This window comes from Pyrgilauda ruficollis, unplaced genomic scaffold, assembly GCF_017590135.1.
Source record: "Pyrgilauda ruficollis isolate IOZ18807 unplaced genomic scaffold, ASM1759013v1 scaffold3, whole genome shotgun sequence".
Classification (NCBI taxonomy): Eukaryota; Metazoa; Chordata; class Aves; order Passeriformes; family Passeridae; genus Pyrgilauda; species Pyrgilauda ruficollis.
The window spans coordinates 13,212,735-13,232,593 of NW_024524377.1; the positions used below are offsets into that span (position 1 = coordinate 13,212,735).

Genomic DNA, 19,859 nt, shown 5'->3' on the forward strand with positions numbered 1-19,859 from the left:
CAGGACAAAGAGCCACTCAGGGATGTCCCCCGAACTGGGACAAACGCTGTCTCCTGTCTCTCCCCTGGTATGTTGATGAGGAGCCGCCCTGTGGCCCATCCCCGCCAGGAAGGCGGCAGCAGGACCAGGACAGAGGTTACCCAGTACACACGGCCCTGCAAATCAGGGACGAAATGCCACAGGGGACACCAGGCATTCCACCCCATAGAGGCCATGGGGGCCACCACTGGTACCCCATGACACCCTGGGATACACAGCACACTGGGAGGGTGATGGCCCTCAGCAGCCCATGGCTGGCCTGGCCAGCAGCCCTGGCACAGGGGTATGGGACAGGACAGGAAAAACAATGTACAGAGAAGCTTCAAGGGGTTGTAGTGGAGGCAGCTGCACCAAAATAGCCCTGGTTTCAACCCAAATAAGGGCAGGTCCCGGCTCTGGGGCGGTTTCAGCAATCAGCCTCAGTGCTGCCAAGTGCAGATGAGGGGAAGGGAGACAAGGTAGCATCCCTGACCCTGTCTGAGGGGAGAAGGGTGTTTTTGGGGGTCAGGAGGGGGACAGAGATGCCTCCACATGGCCAGGACCGGGACTGTCCCTACTTTGCTTGCAGGCGCTGGCTCAGCACAGGGCCGGCCACAGGCAGGGATATGCTGTGCTCCAGTGCCTAAAAAGGCAACATCTGGAGGCAGCAGGTCTGGATCCAGCCCCACGGGCCAGCACGCGCCTGCCTGGCTCTGGCCCCACAGCCCCAGCCCTGCCCTGCCCTGCTCTGCCAGCAGCACCACACACGTGTGCTGCCACCCCACTGCGGGGACACCCCTCAGCCCAGACCCACGGGGACCCACAACCAGCCTAAGGAAAAGCACGGGGTCACTGCCCCCTCTGCACCAGACTTCCCCAAGAAAAACTACCAGGATCTCCCCAGCTCCTCACCAACTCCCCAGAGCCAAACCAGACAACAGGACTGACCAGGGAGCAGCTTCTGCATCAGGGACAGGCTGGGAACAGAGTCACACCGGGACTGGCTGGGACAGACTGCTGCAGGGGGTTTCACCAGGACTGGTCCATGAACAGGTCCTTACACTGGATTGGTCAATGCATGGATTCTTACATGAGACTGGGCAGCAACTGGATTCTCATCTGGGGCTGGTCTGTGCGTGGATTCTCACCTGAGATCAGTAAATGCATGGATTCTCACACAGGATTGGCCAGCACATGGATTCTTACACGGGATTAATCACTCCCCAGAGTGTCCCATAGGACTGGTCAAGCCCTGGATTCTGACAGGTGATTGGTCAGAGCACTGACTCTCATGCAGGATTGGTCAGAGCAGGGATTCCCACACAGGACTGGCCAGCGCACGGATTCTCACATGGAACTGATCAACAAATGGACTCTGACATGGAGCACGGGCTGTGGCACTGGTCAGCACACCAGCCTGTCAGCAGGCTGTGCCCCACCCTGAGCCCAGGGCGGGATCCTTCCCACAGATCCACGCTGGTGGAGCACCAGGCAAGCCCCTTTCTGTGCACTCACACCCCGCTGCACACTTTTGGCAGCCTCCCAGCATGAGAGGCATCTGCCAGTGCCCATGGGTCTGGGACCCACCTCGAGGGGTGGTTAAGGTGCCAAAATAAACCCTGGCTGCCCCAAGGGGTCTTAGCCCCCCAGTACTGAGCCCAGGGGCTCTACTTGTGGGAGTAGGAAAGGCCCAAGGCAGATGGAGACTGGAGTCTGTGCTCTGTCCTCACCCTGCAGGACAGAGCTGAAAACACTACAGGGGACCTGAAATGCTGAGCAGCACCTCCAAACCTGGTGGTCCCCCAATCTGTAGTTTTGAGGAGATGAGGGAATAGGAGGGAGAAGTGGAGACAAAGATACACTCCCCCTACCCAGAAGCTGTGCTGTGGGACTGCTTTCTCTCTTGTGTCCCAAAACTCATCAGGGAAGCTCCAATGCTGATCAGGGTCTGCTGGCACTGTGACCAGATACCCCGGGGATGGGCTGCACAAGGCTAGGAACCAGATAGTGGCAAAGCAAGGAGAGTCGCCTAGGGCAGGGGCAAATGGACCCCCCTGCAACTCAAGACCCAAAAGGGCATGTGGGTGAGCACAGCTCCGAGGCCCAGCACCCTGCCTGGGCCAGCAGGATCACTAAGAAGAGGCTTCATTAGAGCGGGTGAGAGCTGCAGGCTCATTTTCTACCCATACATTTTCCCTGGGGGTGGCTCCAGACTCCAGACAGGACACACGTTGTCTTCGCAGTGCCATCGTGCTGTAGGGACGAGAGGTGCCTGCTTGGTTGCCCCCCAGCACACCCAGACTCAAGTGCCATGAGCACACAGGGGGTGCAGCCACTGTCATCCCACTGTCCCTGCCAGCTGTCCCCCAGCACACCCACTGGGGTCACCCACCCACCCACCGCACCAGGGCTGACGCCAGCGCCGAGCGGGCTCAGGAGCCCGGGAACGGAGCACTTCTCTTTTTTTCCTTGTTTTCCCCTTAAACGCAAGCGGGCTGATGCCTCCCTCGCTCGGTCGTTTCCTCTCCCAGCAGCACAGCCCAAAAACATCTGCGCCGGGACCTGCCCTGACGGAGTTAACCCTCTGCGGGCCCGGCGGCGCCGAGGGGCCGGGGATCCCTGCCCGGGGGGCGGCGCGGGGGGCTGGCACCCGCCGGGGCTGCCTCGCCACTCATTAACCCGCAGTTTAACCATTGACGGGGAGGGGGGGTTAACCCGTGGGCTGCCAGGGTGTCCCGGCCGCGGGGCAGCCCCCCACTGTGTCCTCCCCGCGGGGGTGACAGGAGCCGGGCATCGCCCCCCCGGCTGCGGGGCGGGAGCGGGGTGCCGGAGGCGGACCCCGCTTTCCCGCGCAGTCCTCGCTCCAGGGGGACGCGTCCCTGCGCACTTCGGGGAGGCGAGGGGGGGACGCAAACCCCAGCGCCTGTGTGTCCCCCTGCGGAGCACCCGGAGAGTCACCGGCCCTGGCGAGGCGGGGAGAGGGGCACGGGGGAAACGACCCCCGGAGCCGCTCACAGGTCCCTGCCGGCAGCAAACCGGCCCTCAGACCCTGCCCAAGTCCTCCTCCCTGCCAGCACCGCATCGCCCTCTTCAAACCCCCCCGCACCCCGAGACCCCTTCTGGTGACAGACAGCTGCGGACCCCCCCCCAGCACGGGGGGAGCAGCACCCCCCTTCCACGCACCATCCCATCACCGCTCGGATATCACGCGTGGCCCCCGCCCCCTGGAGAGATGACACCCCCTCCAGCACCCTCCCTCCCGGGGGACCTGGGGACCCCTGTGCCCTCACCTCCCGCCCGTACCTGGTTCATGACGCTCCCGAAATCCATCCGGGGTCTCGCCTGCCTACATCCGAGAGGGACGGCACCGCAGCCTCACCTGGCCCGGGGGGCGCGGGGGGCGGCCGGAGGGGCCGCGGGGGGCAGGCGGGAGCCCGGCGTCGCCCGGGCGGGCAGGAGTGAAGGCAGACTGCAGGCAGAGCCCCCCTCCCTCCCCGGGCCAAGCCTGGAGAAGGAAGGAAGGAAGGAGGGAGGGAGGAGGGAGGGGAGGGAAGGAGGGGGAGAGCCGAAGGGTTTCGCTCCCCAGAAGCGGGACCCCGGCGATGGAGGGGCGCGGGGAGGTCCCGCCGGCTCCCCGCTCCCCTCCGCACCCCCGGAGCGGCCGGGGGCTGGGGAGCCCGGGGCGCCGGCCCCGGCCCTGGGGAGGAATGGGGTCCCGGTCGACTTTTTCCACCGCTCCTCTCCCTTCTCTCGCTTCTTCTCCCTCTTTCTTCTCCTCTTCCCTCTCCCCAGCTGCACGGCGCGCTCCAAGTCCGGCCCCGCTCCGCTCCCCTCGCCTCCCCCAAAAACGCCCTTAAAGGCAACCGGGAGCCTGACTTGAGCAGCTGGCCCTGGGGTAGGGGTGCCGGCAGGTGGGCAGAACCCCCCACCCCCCCCCAAAAAAAAAATTACCCCCCCCACACCTCCGCCACCTCCCCCTTGGAAGCCCCTGGCAGCCGGTGCCGAGGGGCCGCGGCGGGCGGCGGGGTGCAGCGGGGTCGGGGCCTTATCGCCCCGCGTGACGCCACCGCGTCCCCGTGCCCTTGGCGGGGGGGTGGCAGGGACCGGTGTGTGGGGCCCTGCTTGGGGCCTGCCTGGCACCCCCTGGCACAACTTGGTGCCCCCCTGCCATATGCGGGAGCAAGTGCCCAACTAATGGTCCCTGGGTGTCCCACACCCCCAGCGCTGGAGAGGATGTGAAGATTTATCAGCCCGCCTCTCAACTACAAATCAAAGCCAAAATGCTGGAAAAGCCCCGTCTGTCCCTTAGCACCTAAAGTCATGGCAGTCCCAGCTTGCCTGTCCCAAACCTGGAGTGTGCCCAGCATCCCCCTGGCCTTCCTCCTGTCTCCCCTCCTCCTCCTTCCTTCTCCTCCTCCTCGGGGGGCTGCATGTCGATGGATGGAGCCCTGGCCTCCCTTGCTGCCCCTGGGGCAACCCAGCCCCAGCCCTGCTGAACAAGCAAGTGCTCAGTGCCAGGAGACCCCACAGCAAAGAGGGGAAGCCCACCAGCAGCAGCCCAGAGAGTGGCGAGCTGGCCAGGGAGGCGGTGAGCCAGGCACCCGGCCCAGTGCTGTTGACATTTTCTCACCCAACGCCTCCCCGTTCCTGTTTGCATTTCCGTCCTGAAGCCGTGGGCTCAGCCAAAAGGCTGGAACTGGCTCTGCTGGAGCGGTACAGGACCCCAACACCCCTCCTACCTCACCACCCCTTCAAAAGTCACCAGGGAGGGGTCTGTGGTAAGGGGTTCTCCCATTGCCCACCTCCAAGTCCCCTAAGGGACACCACCCCTGTGAGTACACTCCGGTTCAAGGAGATCTTTCCCAGTCCCTCCATGACTCAGCTTCCACAGCAACCCAACAGTGCCATGGGATGGGAGCACCAAAAGGCACTGTAGGGACCCTTCCTGCTGTCCCAGGAAGCACCAGAGCCAAACATCTCTGGAGAGCATCTCCTCATCCCCCTCTCAAGCAAGCAACAGCCAGCCCTTCTGCCCTCCCCAGCACCCAACAGCACAGGGTCAGATCCCAACAGCTACCACTCTAGGGACAAAACCCCATGGCCAGGATCCATTGACACCCCTAAACAATCCTCACAAGTCCCACCATCCCCACAGCCCACAAAAAACAGGCATCCCAAAAAGATGGGAGTGCTGCAACAAGGATGGAGGGGCGAAGAACATCCTGCACCAGCACTGCACAGCATGGACCCCAGCCCAGCTCCAGCACAGACCCCTGCACAGGCTCCAGAGCCCAAACTCCTCAGGAGGAGGCCACAGGATGGCTCCCAGGCCCTGGGAAACATCAGCAGAGGAAGAGCTGGAGCCAGATGGGAAAGTATCAGCAGCTGAATGGGATGGAAATGAGTGGGTGAGCGAAGGGCACTGATAGCGTGTCCCTGTCCTGGTCACCAGGGCAGTGACAGGAACTGTCCCCTGGGGACATGATGTGTCCCTTTCACAGGACACAGCCAGAGAAGTCCTGACAACATCCTTGAACTACAGCTGCCGAAGTATCTCCCAGAGCCATAGGGTCAAAGTGCCAGTGGGAGCAAGTCCAGCGGTCTGCAAAGTGGCTCCAGTGACTCCCAGCCCCCCCAGACAAATCGCCACTCACATGAAACAGCTCCTCTGTGACCCACTGCAAACACCCTTGAGCATCATTACCCCAGATGTCAGTGGAAGAAAGGAGACCTGGGGACCAGGCACCCCCCAGGTGTGGTTCATCTCCAGAGATTAAAGAACACAGGAGATAAACCCCAGTGCAGGGTCTGTAGAGCCCCTCTTAAGCCAGACTTTTCAGCTGTTTTGGGATCACTGCCATCTCTTGGAGGGTCCTGGGAGTTCCCAGGGACCCAGAACCCTTCCCAGGGCAGGTATCAGGGGGAGTTGCCATGGGGGATGCAAACTGGTCTGGGAAGGGAGAAAACCAGTAGGAAATAAGGCAGCCTGGACCCTGCTTCCCACCATGACAGGGCTCTGGAAGATGGATGCAGCCCTAAGCTGCCAACGAGGGAGGCTGGTGGTCCCTGCTGCCTCATCTGACAGGGGGACCAGCTGGCCAGTGCTCACCAGTGCAGCGAGCATGAGCAGTCTCAGCATCCCCTCTCCCTTGCCCATCCTCTCTGTGCAGCACCCCGAGGGTGCAGAGAAGGGCCCCAAGTCCTCCAAGCAGCCGAGCCGGCCCCCCACTGGAGCTGAGAGGCCGAATATTTGGGCAGTGACGTAAAGAAGGGGAAAAAGGAAAGAGGCAAGGGAAAAAAAAAAAAACAACACCAAAACCCCCTCCAGGACCTGCTGCACAAATATGACCTGGCACAGCACTGGGGCAGGGCTGAGCCCCACAGCCCCCATCCCTCCACCCCAGCTGGGTCCATGCCAGGATCAAGGACATATTCCTGCTCTATTCCTTCCCTCCCCCGCCCCGCCCCCTCTGTTGTGGAGACCAGGGGTGTTGCTAATTACCTGTGCCAAAGCATTGGGGGGGTGGCTTTGAACGGGGCCATCAGGGACAGGGACCTGACGGGCAGCTCCCTTGTGACCAGTACGTCATCCCCTTCACAGCACAGGGGGGAAGCAGAGTGCCTGGGGCAGGGAGCAGGGACCGGACAGACACAAGTCCCATAACAAGAGTCTAGCAGAGCTGGGACACAGATGTCCCAGCTGCAGATGTCCCAGCTCCTTGCAGCCCCCAGGAAGCTGCAATACATGGCTTGGCCATACCCCCCAACACTGCCTGAGCCCCTGGCCATGGCAAGGCTGGAGAGTGGCAATCACCAGGAGTCAAGCTTTCCTGGAAGTGTCCAACCACGCCTTGCCTCAGTTTCCCTTCCTAGTTCTAGCTTGCTTAACAAGCAGGGTGTATCCCCAGCACCAGCTGAGGGGTGGCACATCCCTCACCCCCACCACCACACCCTGCCGTGGGTCCTACAGCCGTCCAAGGGCCCGTGAATGCCGCGGGCACTGGGAGCGATTGCTTTGGCCAGGACATGCCTCGCTGCCCGGCCCTGGCCCTGCTCCAGCCCCCGGTTTAATGATGGACAAACCTGCCCCCCCTGGAGTCCCATCACAGGGGGCACTTGAAAAACAACCCAGGCCTGGCATGAGGCCAGCGGGGATGGATGGCAGTGAACTGGGAGCACACGCATGTGACCACCTGCCTGTGTGCTCGCGTGCTCGCGCACACAGACGGATGTTCTTGCACACACGTGCATTTCCCTGCAGCTCATGCACTCGTGCATGCATCTGTGAGCACACACAGTCACACACACATATGCTCACATACACAGGCACACACACACGTGGCCCAGCAGCCTGGCATGGCTCCAATGCACACTTTCAGCTCCCTAGGAAGAAACACTGGGGGGACAACCCCTAGACCCCTTGGCCCCATGCTATGTGATGTGCCTCAGTTTCCCCTCTTGGCACCGCCCAGCACCCCCACTCCCCCAGCACTGCTGGGCCCCTGTGTGGCAGGGGCGAGCAGGGCAGGCTGGAGCCTTGCCAGGCCCAGGGGCTGGCACAGGCGCCATTTCCCAGAACCAAGCACCAGCAATCGCCAGCCCATTCGGCAGCCAAACACCACAGCGCTCCCTGTCCCCCAGCCAAACCATCCGTCACGGGGCCAGCTCCCACCACGGGAAGCACCACAGTCCCCTCATCTTTTCTCAGCCTCTCCAACCAGCATCATGGCAAAATCTAGCCACAGTCAGAGTGAAGGCATCCCGGGGGACGGAGACACTCCTAGGATATCCCTTGATTTGGGACCTGCCTGCTTGGCCCTACTGCTCGGAGTGTCCTCGGTTAGAGAGCAGTGTCACCACCGATCCTGGCTGTGCCACTGCTGGCACATGCCACCCACAGCACAGGCTCGCCCACGCCTGAATGCAGGCACAGAAGTACTGCACCCCACACCATGTTCCCTGTCTCCTGCTGCCCCCACACAGGTCTCGGTGACTCAGTTTCCCCACTTTTCAAAGGAAGATACAGCCCCGCAGCTTTGGGCAGGCAGTTTTGGTGCAGGGAGGGAGGGAGGGGCAGGCTGTGTGTGTCACATACATACCAGTGTCCATCCATCCAACCGTCCCTCTCAGAGAGAGGGAGGGAGGTTTGCTAAGCAAGGAAAAATCCCTGAGCAGAGACACAGGGCGCAAGAAGGGCCTTACATGGGCATGGGAACAGTGTTGTGCTTCCCAGCTGATGAGTGTACAGCTGCCGTGGCCCCTCCACAGCCACCCACGGGCACCAGACATCCCACCAGCATCACTGCCAGCACAGGGCAGTGGCTTCCACCACTGTTGCCCCACTGTCTTCAGGCAGGATGGAAACTTGAGGGATGCAGGTCACTGCCAGGGCACAGGTCGTGTCCTCACTGCCTTCTCTTGGAGGGTGCACTCACTAGCACCCCAAAAGCTCCCAGGCATCCCCACATACACTCCAGTGCCCTCCTCCCCTTATCCCCATCACACCCATGGTACCCCCCTGGCACCCCACACTGATTACCAGGAGTACAACTCTTTACACCCCACCCACACCCCCCTCTGTCCCCTCTCTCCTCTCTCTCCTATACCTGCTCCCTTTGAGGTTTTTAAGTGGGGGCTTTCCCCCAGCTGGGCCAGGATTCAGCTGGCTGGGAGCTGGCCATGCTAGGGGGCAGAATGAAGAGGTGGAGCAAGTCCCAGGGAGGTAAATATGGGGACCAAAGAGCAGACACTGCCAGCAGCATGGTGGGGCAGACTCCAGGGCCAGGAGACACCAGGACCTTGGCAGCATATCCAGGGCAGGAAGAGGAAGTATTGCAGGGTACAGCTGCCAGCACTTTGGGGGTGCGTTCATCTTTCCTCTCCAAAGTATCCTGGAGGTGCAGGGGTTAAACATGAGGGACTTCAGGTAAACAAGAGGCCATTTTTGTTCCATGCCAAGCCCCCTCCCCACATGCACCCTCCTCGGAGACCCTACAATAACAAGCTGGCGTGTGAGTCAGCTGGCCATTTGCCCGACCGGAGGAGCCCCTCCCTGGGCGCTGGCCCAAAGGAGCTTTGCGGAAGGCCCCTGGCCCTGGCCCCATGCACGCTCCCCCCAGCAGCAAACCCCTCGGCTAGCTGGCCCCACCGAGGGGGCTGCAGCTTCCAGCGAGCGTGGGAAGGGTGATGGAGGCTAATGAAATGCAGCCGGCCGAGAGAGCGAGCCACGGGCTGCCCATGCGCACAGCCGAGCCAGATGCTGGGAGCCTGGTATGACCCCCCTCCTGGTGTACAGCCCCCTGTCAGACATCAGAGAATCCCCACCGGGTTCACACCCAGACACACACACTTCCTGACACTCCCTCCTGCCTGGAAACCACTGGCAGATGCTCCCTGCCAGTGCAGGCATCCCCTCACTGCACGCCCCTCCCAGCTCTCCCCACAGCACCCCGGCAAGGCCACCTTCTCTGGCCTCACCTTCCTGGCATCCTGCCACAGGCTGCCCGGGGTGACACAGGGTCCTGGGGTGGCCCAGAGTTGACACAGGGTGCTGGGGCTGGCACAGCTCCACTAAGCCTCCCAGTCACCTTCACCCAGCCCGCTCAAGGCCCAGGGTACCCCACGGCCCCCACTTCCCCCAAGAGCCCAGCCAGGGCTCGGTGCCAGGGCTGCTGCCAGCGCCTGCCCTGCACCGCCACCCATACCGTGGCACCCTGCAAAGCCCAACGTGTGCCCGGCCCCTGGCACAGCACCCCCCTTTCTTCCCCCTCCCTGCCCAGCTGGGCACAGGCAATGGGCACGGGAACAGGCATGTCCCAGCCTACGCTGTCTGCCTGGGGCATGCCAACCTCTTCCCGCCCAGGATGCCAGCCCCAGAGATAGCTGGCATACACGCCTCCCCAGGGATTAAGAACACGAAGCCTCCCCTGCCCCGGCAGCACAGCAATGGGCACCATGCCCACCTCCAGCTCCTCGGAGAACCTGGGTTGCTGTAGGGTCCCCCTCTGCTGGTGCAGCAGCTGGATAGGCAGATACCACCGGGCATCCTCAGTTCCACTGTCTCCTGCCAGCAAGATCCGCCCCTGGCTGGGCATCGGCAGAGCTGCTCAGCCTGCGTGCACGCAGCTGGCAGCGCTCGGCCGCGGCGCATGGCACCCACGTGCAGCAGCACTCACCCTGGCAAAGGGCACCCCGCTCCAGGCACTGGGGCACAGATACCTGCTGGTCTGCTCTGAGAAGGGCTGCACCCCAAAACCCAGCCTTGCACACAGACACTGCATGTCAATGACCAGGCAGCAGGATGGCACTGTCAGCCTCACCCAGTGGTGACACCAGTGCCACCATGACCAGCTCAGAGCCACCAGCCCATCAAGTGGGTGCCCATCCAGTGGGATCAGCTGGCATGGACCATGGCATCCTCTGAGTCCCCAGCACCTGCAGGCAGGGTTGGGAACACCTCAGAGCACTGGCCTTACCTTGGCTTGGCACTTGGTGTGGCAGGAGAGCTTGCAGCCTGTGGGAGAGAGAGCGGAGAGAGGGTTATTGGAGGCAGGAGGGGGAGCAGTGCCAGGGGCAGTCTGCAGGGCAGGAAGGGGGGGCACCCAACACTGCAGGGCACAGAGCACCTTGGCACTGGGCACTGGCTGCCAGGACGTGCACACGCGTGCAGGGACGCCCACACCCTGCACCAATGCACATACATTCCGGGTGGCACCAGCACGGCACAGCAGCAGGCACACAAAATGTGGCTCTGGGGCACACACAGTGCCAACGTGCCAGTGAGTGTGTGCGCGTGCAAGCCCCAGTGCCCAGGGTGAGCAGCGTGCAGGCAGACAGGTCTCTTGGGGCCTCTCATGGACACTGGCATGACTGAGAGCACCACAGGGGTGCTGCCATTCCCTGTGTTCTCTCTCTTCTTCCCCTGCACTGCTGTTGCACACTTTCACCCATGCCCCATGGAGGGCACATGTTCACGGGCAGTGCAGCCTTGTTTGCCACTGCTGGGGACACACACTTATGCAGGGCACCACTGCACTGCCTGAGTAGCCCCGCAAAGACACACGTCCCACCCCCAGGGGACACAAGGGTCCCCATGCAGCGTGGCCACGGCCGCACCCCAGTCCCTGCTCCCCTTGGGCCTGTTTCCTGCAGCACAGGAAGCCTCATTGTTCCCGTTTCCTCTGTCCGCCCCTCGCACGGGGCTCAGTGACACCGCACACGTGCGAGGGCTCGCGGCCCCACCTGTGACCCACTGGGTGCCACGGGCAGCGAGCACGGCTCAGGGCTGAGCACCCACCTGTGTGCGCAGACCCCCACCCATGTGCACATACGTGGTGGCCGCTGGACACTCACTGCACGTGCATGAAGCTGACACACGGCCACGTACATGTGTGACACCTCAGTGTCTCCATGGGCCACCCTGGCTCCCAGCCACCTTCCCACCCACAAAGGCACCGCACATAGTCTCTCACAGCCACAGTCTCCCTCTAACACACAGGCACACGTGTGTGCACAGATTGGCACAGGCACGTGGGAACATTCAGATCCTCGTGCATGCAGGCATACACACACATCCCCGATGTCCTGACCTCCCCGACATGTCCCCGTGCACACGCGTTCCCACAGCCCCAGCTCACCTCTGCAGGTGCTGCCCTGGCGCGTGATGGCCTGCCGGCAGATCCCGCATGCTTTCACCTTCTTGAAGCTCGTCATCTTGAAGGAGTGTGCTGGAGGAGCCTCCAGGTCCTGGGGCTGGGGGGAACACGGGGCTTCGTCAGTGGGAGCAAGGTGGCACCAAGACCCAGACACTCAACTCTGGCCTGTTTCCCCTGGGCGGTTCATCCTCCACCCATGTCCCCCACACCCCTTCACCTGTAGCTGTGAACTCTGCAGCAGCGGTACAGGGTATGGGCTACAGCATACGGGGTACAGGGGTACAGGGCAAGGGATGGGGGGTATGGAGTGGGGATGGGGGCACAGGGGAAGGGGGGAGGGGCCCTGCCTGCACCCCTTTGAATAGTCTCTGCCGCCCCCTGGCGGTGCGTGCCTCCGTGCAGAGTGTGTGTGCACACATGCACACGTTGTGCCTTCACACACTTGTGCGTGTGCACATCTGTGTGCGTGTGCACGCACAGATTGTGTGCACAGATGTGCACGTGCGCTCATGCGTGTGTCCATGCTGTTTGTGCTGTGTGAGCAGTGTGTGTGTGCACGTACACAGCTGTGTACATGTGTGAGCACATACATGTGCGTGCACAGATGTGTGCACGCTCGTGCCTGCCTGCATGTCGGTACGTCTCCGTGTGTCCCTGTGAATACGTGCCCGTGCACAAGCGTCTCTGTGAGCATGTGTGTGTGGGCACAGCTGTGTACATCTGCACACATAGGGAGTGAAGATGCTTGAATGCACGTCTATGTGCGCAAACTCGTGTGCGTGTGAGCACGCGTGAATGCGCTTAGCTAAACGTGTAGATAATACATGCATGTATTTGCACGTGTGTGGGTACACAGATATGTGCACAAAAACCTATGTGCACACCCAAGTACGTGTGAGTGCTGACAGTGGGGTACCCATGCTGGGGGTGTCTCACTGTCATGCTGTGTTTTAGGGTACATGCCAGGCAGCGTATGCTGAGGTGCCTCTTGGAGGGGTGTAAAGGGGACACAGAGCCCCCTGAGCGTGAGCAGCCGTGCCCACCTTGTCTGGCACAACCCACAGCAAGAGGAAGCTGATGCCACGAGTGTGACTGAGCGCAGGATGCATCCAAACTGTGCAAGCATGTGTGTGTGTGTTCGTGCAGGGGGGTTGAGGGCAGGGAGGGGTCTTGGCACAGTTGCAGGCAGCCAGTGATCCTCCCCAACTCCCATTTGACTGTTTTTGGAGGGGGGCAACCCTTGGCAGCACGCCAGCCCTGCCCACCCGCCCGCTGCCAGATGAAGACGTGAGCCCCTGTAAATCCGCCTTTTCATGCCAAGACTAATGAGATTAAGCAGAGGCCCGGCGGCCCCCCCTTGCCTTGGCGCCCCGCTCTCCTCCAGCCCACTGCACCAGAGCCAGAAGGGATGGTGCCAAAGTGTCAGGGGGCTGGGTACCTCCCCACAAAATTCTCTGCCTCAGTTTCCCCAGTGCAGACACAGGGGAGAGATGAGCCGTGCACTGCACACCCATGTGTGTGCAAACACCCCCGGGGCTGTGAGGGTGCTGCACGTGCAACATGCAGTGCATGTGTCATGGCACTGCGTGTACATGCACACCTGCAGGCACGCATGTCCCCACCAGCCACAGCAGCAGCAGTGGCACGAGCTCATTGTTCCCATGTGCAGGTCCATGTGCCACCACGCACACACTCACACGGGTTTGTTCATGTGCGTGCAAGCCCCTCTTCCCTGGGCACCTGCTCCCACAGGGCCACTCACGGGTGGTCCCTTGGCAGCTCCCAGAGCTGGTGCCACCCCACTGGGTGGGTGTGTACATCCACAGATGTGTGTGTGCTCAGACGTGGCGTCACCCACCCGGCAGCCGTGGGAAAAGCTCCCCCAGGACAGGGGCTCCCACGCCGCAGTTGCTGGGTGACAGTGAGACCTAATGATGCCATGAGCTCCTTTGCATATGCAAAGCAGCATCATTGCTGCAGGGTGCCCCGGGAAGTGGCCTTGCTCCCCGCTCCCAGGGACCCACTGGGATGCCCAGGGATGCCGACACATCTCCCATGCACATACCCCCCACTCTGTCCTGGCCTCCATGGCTTCATTAACAGCAATTATCCTCACTAGTGAAAGAGCTGGCCCTTTGATTCCCACAATCCCAGAGTCTCTTCTGTTTGTCTCATTGCCAACACCATCACTTGTCAGAGGGGGACCAACCCAGCACCCAGCTTTATGTCCCCCCAGCACCCTGCTGCTGGAGGGGCACTCTGCCCACCCAGTGCCACTCTGCCAGCCCATCCCACAAAACAATCCAGTCCCAGCTCCATACTGGCAGCATCCCTGCCCCCAAGGCTGGAAACTGTTGGGGGGATGCAGGGGCATGGGCTGGAGGGCTTCTTGGGCACATCACCTGGATACCCACCCATGGGTACCCACCTCCAGGGACCAGCACCCACATGGTGCAGGAGCAGGGGTGCAAAGGCATCCCTAGCCATGGGGCCCGCCAACACACAGACCAAAGGAGGCTGGAAGGGGACCCAGGTGTCCTGGGCTGGAAGAGGCACCAGACAGAGGTGCCAAATTAATCAAGAGCTGGGAGACCTGGGTTCATTGCCCAGCACTGCAGAGAGTGCAGTGGCAGCGGGGGGGAACCTGTGACACCCAGTTCCCCTGAGGCTGCAAAGCCAGGGTGGGTGGAGGGCACCGGGACACCTGGGTGCAGTTTTGTAGGCTCGGGTCCACCCACGGTTTTGCAACCCACTGGGCCCCGGGACCCAGCATGATGACTGGGGAGCATGCAGAGTCCCAGTCCCCCATAACTAACTGGATCCCTGCAGTTTTCCGAGTTGCCCTTCCTTTCAGTGGAGTAGCTGATCCTCTGCCCCAGAGAATGGAGGAGCCCCCGGCCAGTGACGCAGGCTGGGCGTCGTGGGGGATCAGCCTCCCACCCTCCCCAAGCCCACAGCCCTTCCACACACAGATCCTTCTACAGCCCAGTATGCCCGGCATCCCAGCCCGGTCCCCCCTCTTCGTGTACCCCCCAGCCTACTGCCCCCCGCCACTTCTCTCTCGGGCTGGGTCCCGCTCCGCTCCCCACATTCCCCGGGCGCCTCCCGGCCCCGCTCCCGGTCCGGTCCCCCCAGCCCCACCCCGATGTCCGGCCGTCCCTAGCGGTCTCCGCTCTGTCCCGGTTCCCCCAGAGCCGGTCCTGGTACCGGTCCAGCCCCTCCAGTTCCCCCTGCTCCCAGTGAGCCCGTCCCGGTGCAAACGCCCCCGCTCCGTCCCGCTCCCCTCGCATCCATCCATTCCCATCCACCTCCCGCTCCCGGGACCAGCCCCGCTCCGCGACCCCGGCGCCGGGACCCCGCGGCGCTGCCGTGCTGCTCCCCCCGGTGCGGGTCGTACCCAGAGCAGGCAGGAGAGGCACAGCCCGGTCATGCTGCCCGCGGCGCGTCCCCGGCCGGCCGAGCCCCCGGCCCCTCGCTCCGCCCGCCCGCCCCACCCCGGCCCCTCGCCGCCCCTCCGGCCGGGGGGAGGAGGGGAGCGGCAAAGCCCCCCCGACCCCGCAGCGCCCCAGTCGAGTTGGCCCGGAGGCGCCTGGGACACCCCCCCCACCGCCAGCAGAGGGGCTGTGGGGGCCCGGAGTGGGGCTGTGCGTGTCCCGGGCCCCCTCTTCCCCACTCACACACATTTGGGATCCATTTCCTCCGCTGACCGGGGGAGACCCGCCACCCACGTCACCCTCATCCCTCCTCCGGCCTCCAGCGGGTCCTGCGGCGGGATGCACACCCCCCATCCCCAGCCGAGTCCCCTGGGTGGTCCCGGGATGGGAGACGGGGAGGGATCAGCGGACATCCATGCGCGGAGCTGGGGGGCCTCAGCGAGGGGGGACAACCTCCAGGCGGGACCGAGAGCGGCTTGGCAGCCTGCGGCCCTGACGGGAATGGATTTGGCGGGGGGGGGCTCCAGCCCCTCCTGGGGGGCTTGGCCGTGCGACACACGGTTCCCCTTCTCTCCGCCAGTGCTGACTCCGGCTCCAGCCTGGAAACTTGTGCTCAGCTGGCCATGACCATGAGGGTGTGAGTCAGGGTGCGGGACGTGCCAGGGGGAAGGACACACCGACAGGACGTTTCCACGGCTGGCATGGAAACCTGGGCATGGAGAGGACGTGGGCACTGTAATGCCCCCCTCCCCATGCCTTGGTTTCCCATCTATACTCTGCATAAAATCGCTGGCCCAAAAAGGAAGGGCAGGGTGGGATGGGGGTAGGCTGCCCTTCCCAGAGAGTGGGGTTGCATCTGGCTCCTCCCAAAGTGCAGCATAACCCCTCCCCAAAATATCCCTGTCCCATTGCCCTCTACCCACCACTATGCTGTGCTCACCCGGCCCAGAGTAGTGGTACCCCTGTGGGGATGTGCCAGCTGGGACGGAGGACAACACTTCCCACCTCTCCATGCCAACCAGCTCCAGGGGCAGAGGGAGGCTGGAGGGGACTGATCTTGCTCACAGCACCAAACAAGCAAAGAGCCATCCCTACCCACCCCCTCACACACCCCTTCCCATCATTACAGCCCTTATTAATCAACCTCGTTACTGCTCACAAATGAAAGCCTCAGTGGAGAGAAGTGTCCACACCCCCGCATAAATCACCTGCTCCCATTCACTGTCGTGACAATCCCAGGCTCCCCAGAAGGGCAGGGACAAGGGTCATGAGACAGGGACAGGGACACAGCCCATCACCATCATTCAAGGCTCATTTTCTCAGCAGGTGGACACATACGGGGTCACTTAGCACAGGGACTCCCGCACAGGTTCTCCTGGTGTAGGCATGTACACCCAGTGCATGCCTTGGCAGGACTCCTTTGTGTCCTGGGGTCACCACATCCCCAAGGCCCTCACACCCACTTCCAGCAGAGCTGTCCCCACAGTGCTCTTGGATGCACAGGGCACACGCACACATCACACATGTCCCCCCTGTGTACATGCCAGGACACACTCGTACACCACACACACAGAGCCCATGTCACACATGGTGTGTGGGTACCTGTCAGCACGGAAAGGACTGAGACACCCCTCTGAAATAGCTCACACCATCAGAAAGACACGCTGCTACTGCCCCCAGCATACACACATGTGTTAGGGGACACACACCCCATGGCAGCTCCATAGAGACCTCCTGTGCACCCACACCCGTGTGAGCTGCAGTTCACTCTCACCTCAGCCCCACTGCATGCCCATGAACACACATGCACAAGTACACATGTGCTACAGCTCCCCACGAGTCCATGTTCTCACACCCATATCAGAAACACACAAAGTGGTGGACACAGGACTGCACAGCCACCAACCCACGTCTCACCAATGCCACCCACCCACAGCCCTGACCACCCACCCCCCAGTACTCCCATCAGCTCATGGTCCTGCGTCCCCGGCGCGCTGTGGGGTCCCCAAGCAGTCAGAGGCCTCTCCTTCCTCCAGGCTGTGTCCCTGTCGTGGCATATACTGGACTGTCACCAGCCTGCAGTGACTCCCTCAGGCGCTGCCTGGCAGTGGCTTTGGCACCTGCTTTTCTGGCATGGTGCAGCTGAAGTGTCCCATGCCATCCTGCCAGGCACGGGGCAGCTTCCCAAAGACTGAGGAACGAAGTGAGGGTGGCGCAGTGGGAGTCCAGCACCCTCCAACAGCTTTCCCCCCTCCCCGCCTCAGTTTGCGCAGCCGGGGTGGCAGAGCAGAATGAGTCCCCACACCAGGTGCTGCATGGGCACGGGGATCCCCTGTGGGGCAGTCCTTTGGCACATGGATCCCACACATGCCAGGTGCTGATGGGCCCAGAGGTGCCCTACACAGAGTGACCCCACAGGGGTCTCGCACGTTGGGCACAGGGAGCCCACACTGACTGAGTACTTTATGGGCTTGGTGCTTCCCAGTGCCAGGTGTTTACAGGTACAGGGATCCCCCACAGTGACCACTTTATGGGCACAGGGATTTCATTTGGGGGTGTTTTACAGGCACTGGGCTCCCCTCATGCAGGGCACAGTGTTCCCTTTGTGGGTTCTATAAGGACACAGGGACACCCCCTGCCTCTACGTCTCTCTGTAAGGACACAGGGATCCCAGCAGATCCCTTAGAATGAAAGGCTGTACAGCAGATTCTCCAGTCAGGCACTGCAGGGTTCCTCGGGTGTGGGAAAAGAGGGTCACAGTGAGACGGGGGCAAAAGGAGGGACAAAGGACATGCCCTGCACCCTGGCATGCATATGCAGGGTTTAACCCCCAGCTGCCCGGAGCAGGCAGGGCCAGCGGCAGCCCATACCCGCACTCCCCGCACCCCGGAGCCCCCCAGCTCCGTGTCCCCCGCGGCCCCTAACCCTAACGCCGTGCCCGGCGATGCCCGCTTACCTCCCGGCGGCGGCGGGCGCGGAGGGGCAGGAGGCAGGACACCAAGGACTTCCCCCAGCCAACCAAGGTGGCAAAGCACCAGCTCAGCCGGGTCATGGTGCCCCTGCCAGGGGCTCACCCGGCGGGGGGAGGGTGCAGGGGCCGACCCCTGCCCAGGGCACGCTCGGACGAGTGGCCGAACCCAGCCGTGCGCCGGCCGCAACAAGCTCCGGTGCCCGGGCAGTGCCCCCGAAGTGCCCAGCCCTGGGCACGGGGCCGTGCGACAATGATGTGCTGGGGGGCTGCGGTCCCACCGGGCCCTGTCCCCCCCGCCGGTTCCCCAGCGTCGCCTGCGCGCTGGCAGCCAGGCAGGGAGCACCGTGCCCGCCCCTGTCCTGCAGTGCTTGGGTGGGAGCCAGCTCCGACACGCTCCCCCTCCTCCCCCTCCTCCTTCTCCTCCTCCTCCTCCTCCTTCTCCTCCTCCCGCACACGGGGCTCGGGGCTTGGCACCTCCGGCGCTCACCCGCCTGCCCTCCGGGCACGGCATCCCCTGGGGTGGATGCCAGACCTTAACAGGGTCCCCCACTCCAGCGCCGTTAGTTTTGGGGGTGCAGGAGGTCGCACACCGTGGGTTCGATCGCATCTCAGTCGGCGACCCTCGCCCCGACCCTGCCTCAGTTTCCTTACGGTACCCCCGGCCCACCCCAGCCCTAAATGGCAGTGTTTGCACACGGGCAGGGGGGACTTCCCTCCCCCTCTGCCAGTCCTCCTTGTATCCCACCAAGCCTCTCCTCGGGAGCCTGAGGACACAATCAGGGACTCTCCACACAGTGGAGACCCCCCTTCCAGTGGAGTCTCTCCCCAAAGCCTGACTTGACTTGCTGTGCTGTGGGCACAGAACTGCCATGGGGAACCTCTCCCTGCAGGACAGCTCAAACCGGCCCCGGGCACTCCACCTCACCGTGGTGAGCTTGCACAGGGCAGGGGAACAGAGTAACAGCGTGCAGCCCCCTGGGCACCACACATCCCCCATGCACCCATCGAGGCAGTGCCAAGAGGAGCAGGCAGCAGCACCCCTGGATGCTGCCATGATGCCGTGCTGGTGCTGGGCAAGGACCCAACCCCACGGGGCAGCTGCTGGTGCCAAGCGTGGGCAGCGGCCATGCCAGGCATGGGCACTAATTGCATTTGCCTTGGGAAGCCTCCCAACAAGCAGCAGCATCAGGGTGGGGGTGCAGGAAGTTTGGGTGGGCCCCCACACTTCACAGCTGTCCCCCACAGCTCTGCCTGGCACCCTGGCGGTGGTAGAGGGCTGGGGGGCAGAGGGGGCCAGTGAGCCTCAGGGAGGTGACATCACCGCTGGCTCCATGGTCCCCCACCCCCATTTAATTAGCAGATGGCCCCCGGCTCCCCCCGCCCCCCCACCCCGGCAGGCAGCGCCAGGCCTGTGCGGGGCCATTAGCTTTATTGGCTGTGCTGAACCGGGGCCAGGCCTCGTTAATTGAATTGCACCCACGCCAAGGATGGGTGAGAGTCTTCTCTGCCCCCCCCCCAGCCCCTGGCACCCCCACCCTGGCCCTTGGCTGGGGCAGGGAGAGGGGACCCTGCTGCCAGGCTGCCGCAGTGGCGCGGCGGGCAGGGACACGTCCCCCCTGCAGGTGTTGGGGTCTTGCCCTTGCAGTGCCTGGCACGGGGCACATGGGTGGGTGCAATGAAGGGCACACACCGTGCCCTCTCAGCCTCTACCCATGCCAGCCACACGTGTACAGCTTGCACCCACACACGCAGCCACATAGCTGTGCTCGCACAGCCTGCACA

At 62.9% G+C, this 19,859-nt stretch overlaps 1 protein-coding gene across 3 annotated transcripts in view; it reads right to left on the minus strand.

The window, feature by feature from the left end:
• The window catches only part of TNS1 (tensin 1), a 55,331-nt gene extending 50,712 nt beyond the window's left edge, over window positions 1-4,619 (minus strand). For 2 of the 3 annotated variants that reach the window (XM_041473037.1, XM_041473036.1), the window contains exon 1: window positions 3,322-4,619. In XM_041473037.1, coding sequence (XP_041328971.1) covers window positions 3,322-3,348 — 27 coding nt within the window. In that variant the 5' untranslated portion in view covers window positions 3,349-4,619. The remainder of the gene's footprint in view (window positions 1-3,321) is intronic. The other variant, XM_041473038.1, reaches the window with a different exon arrangement.
• Window positions 4,620-19,859: the final 15,240 nt, after the last annotated feature.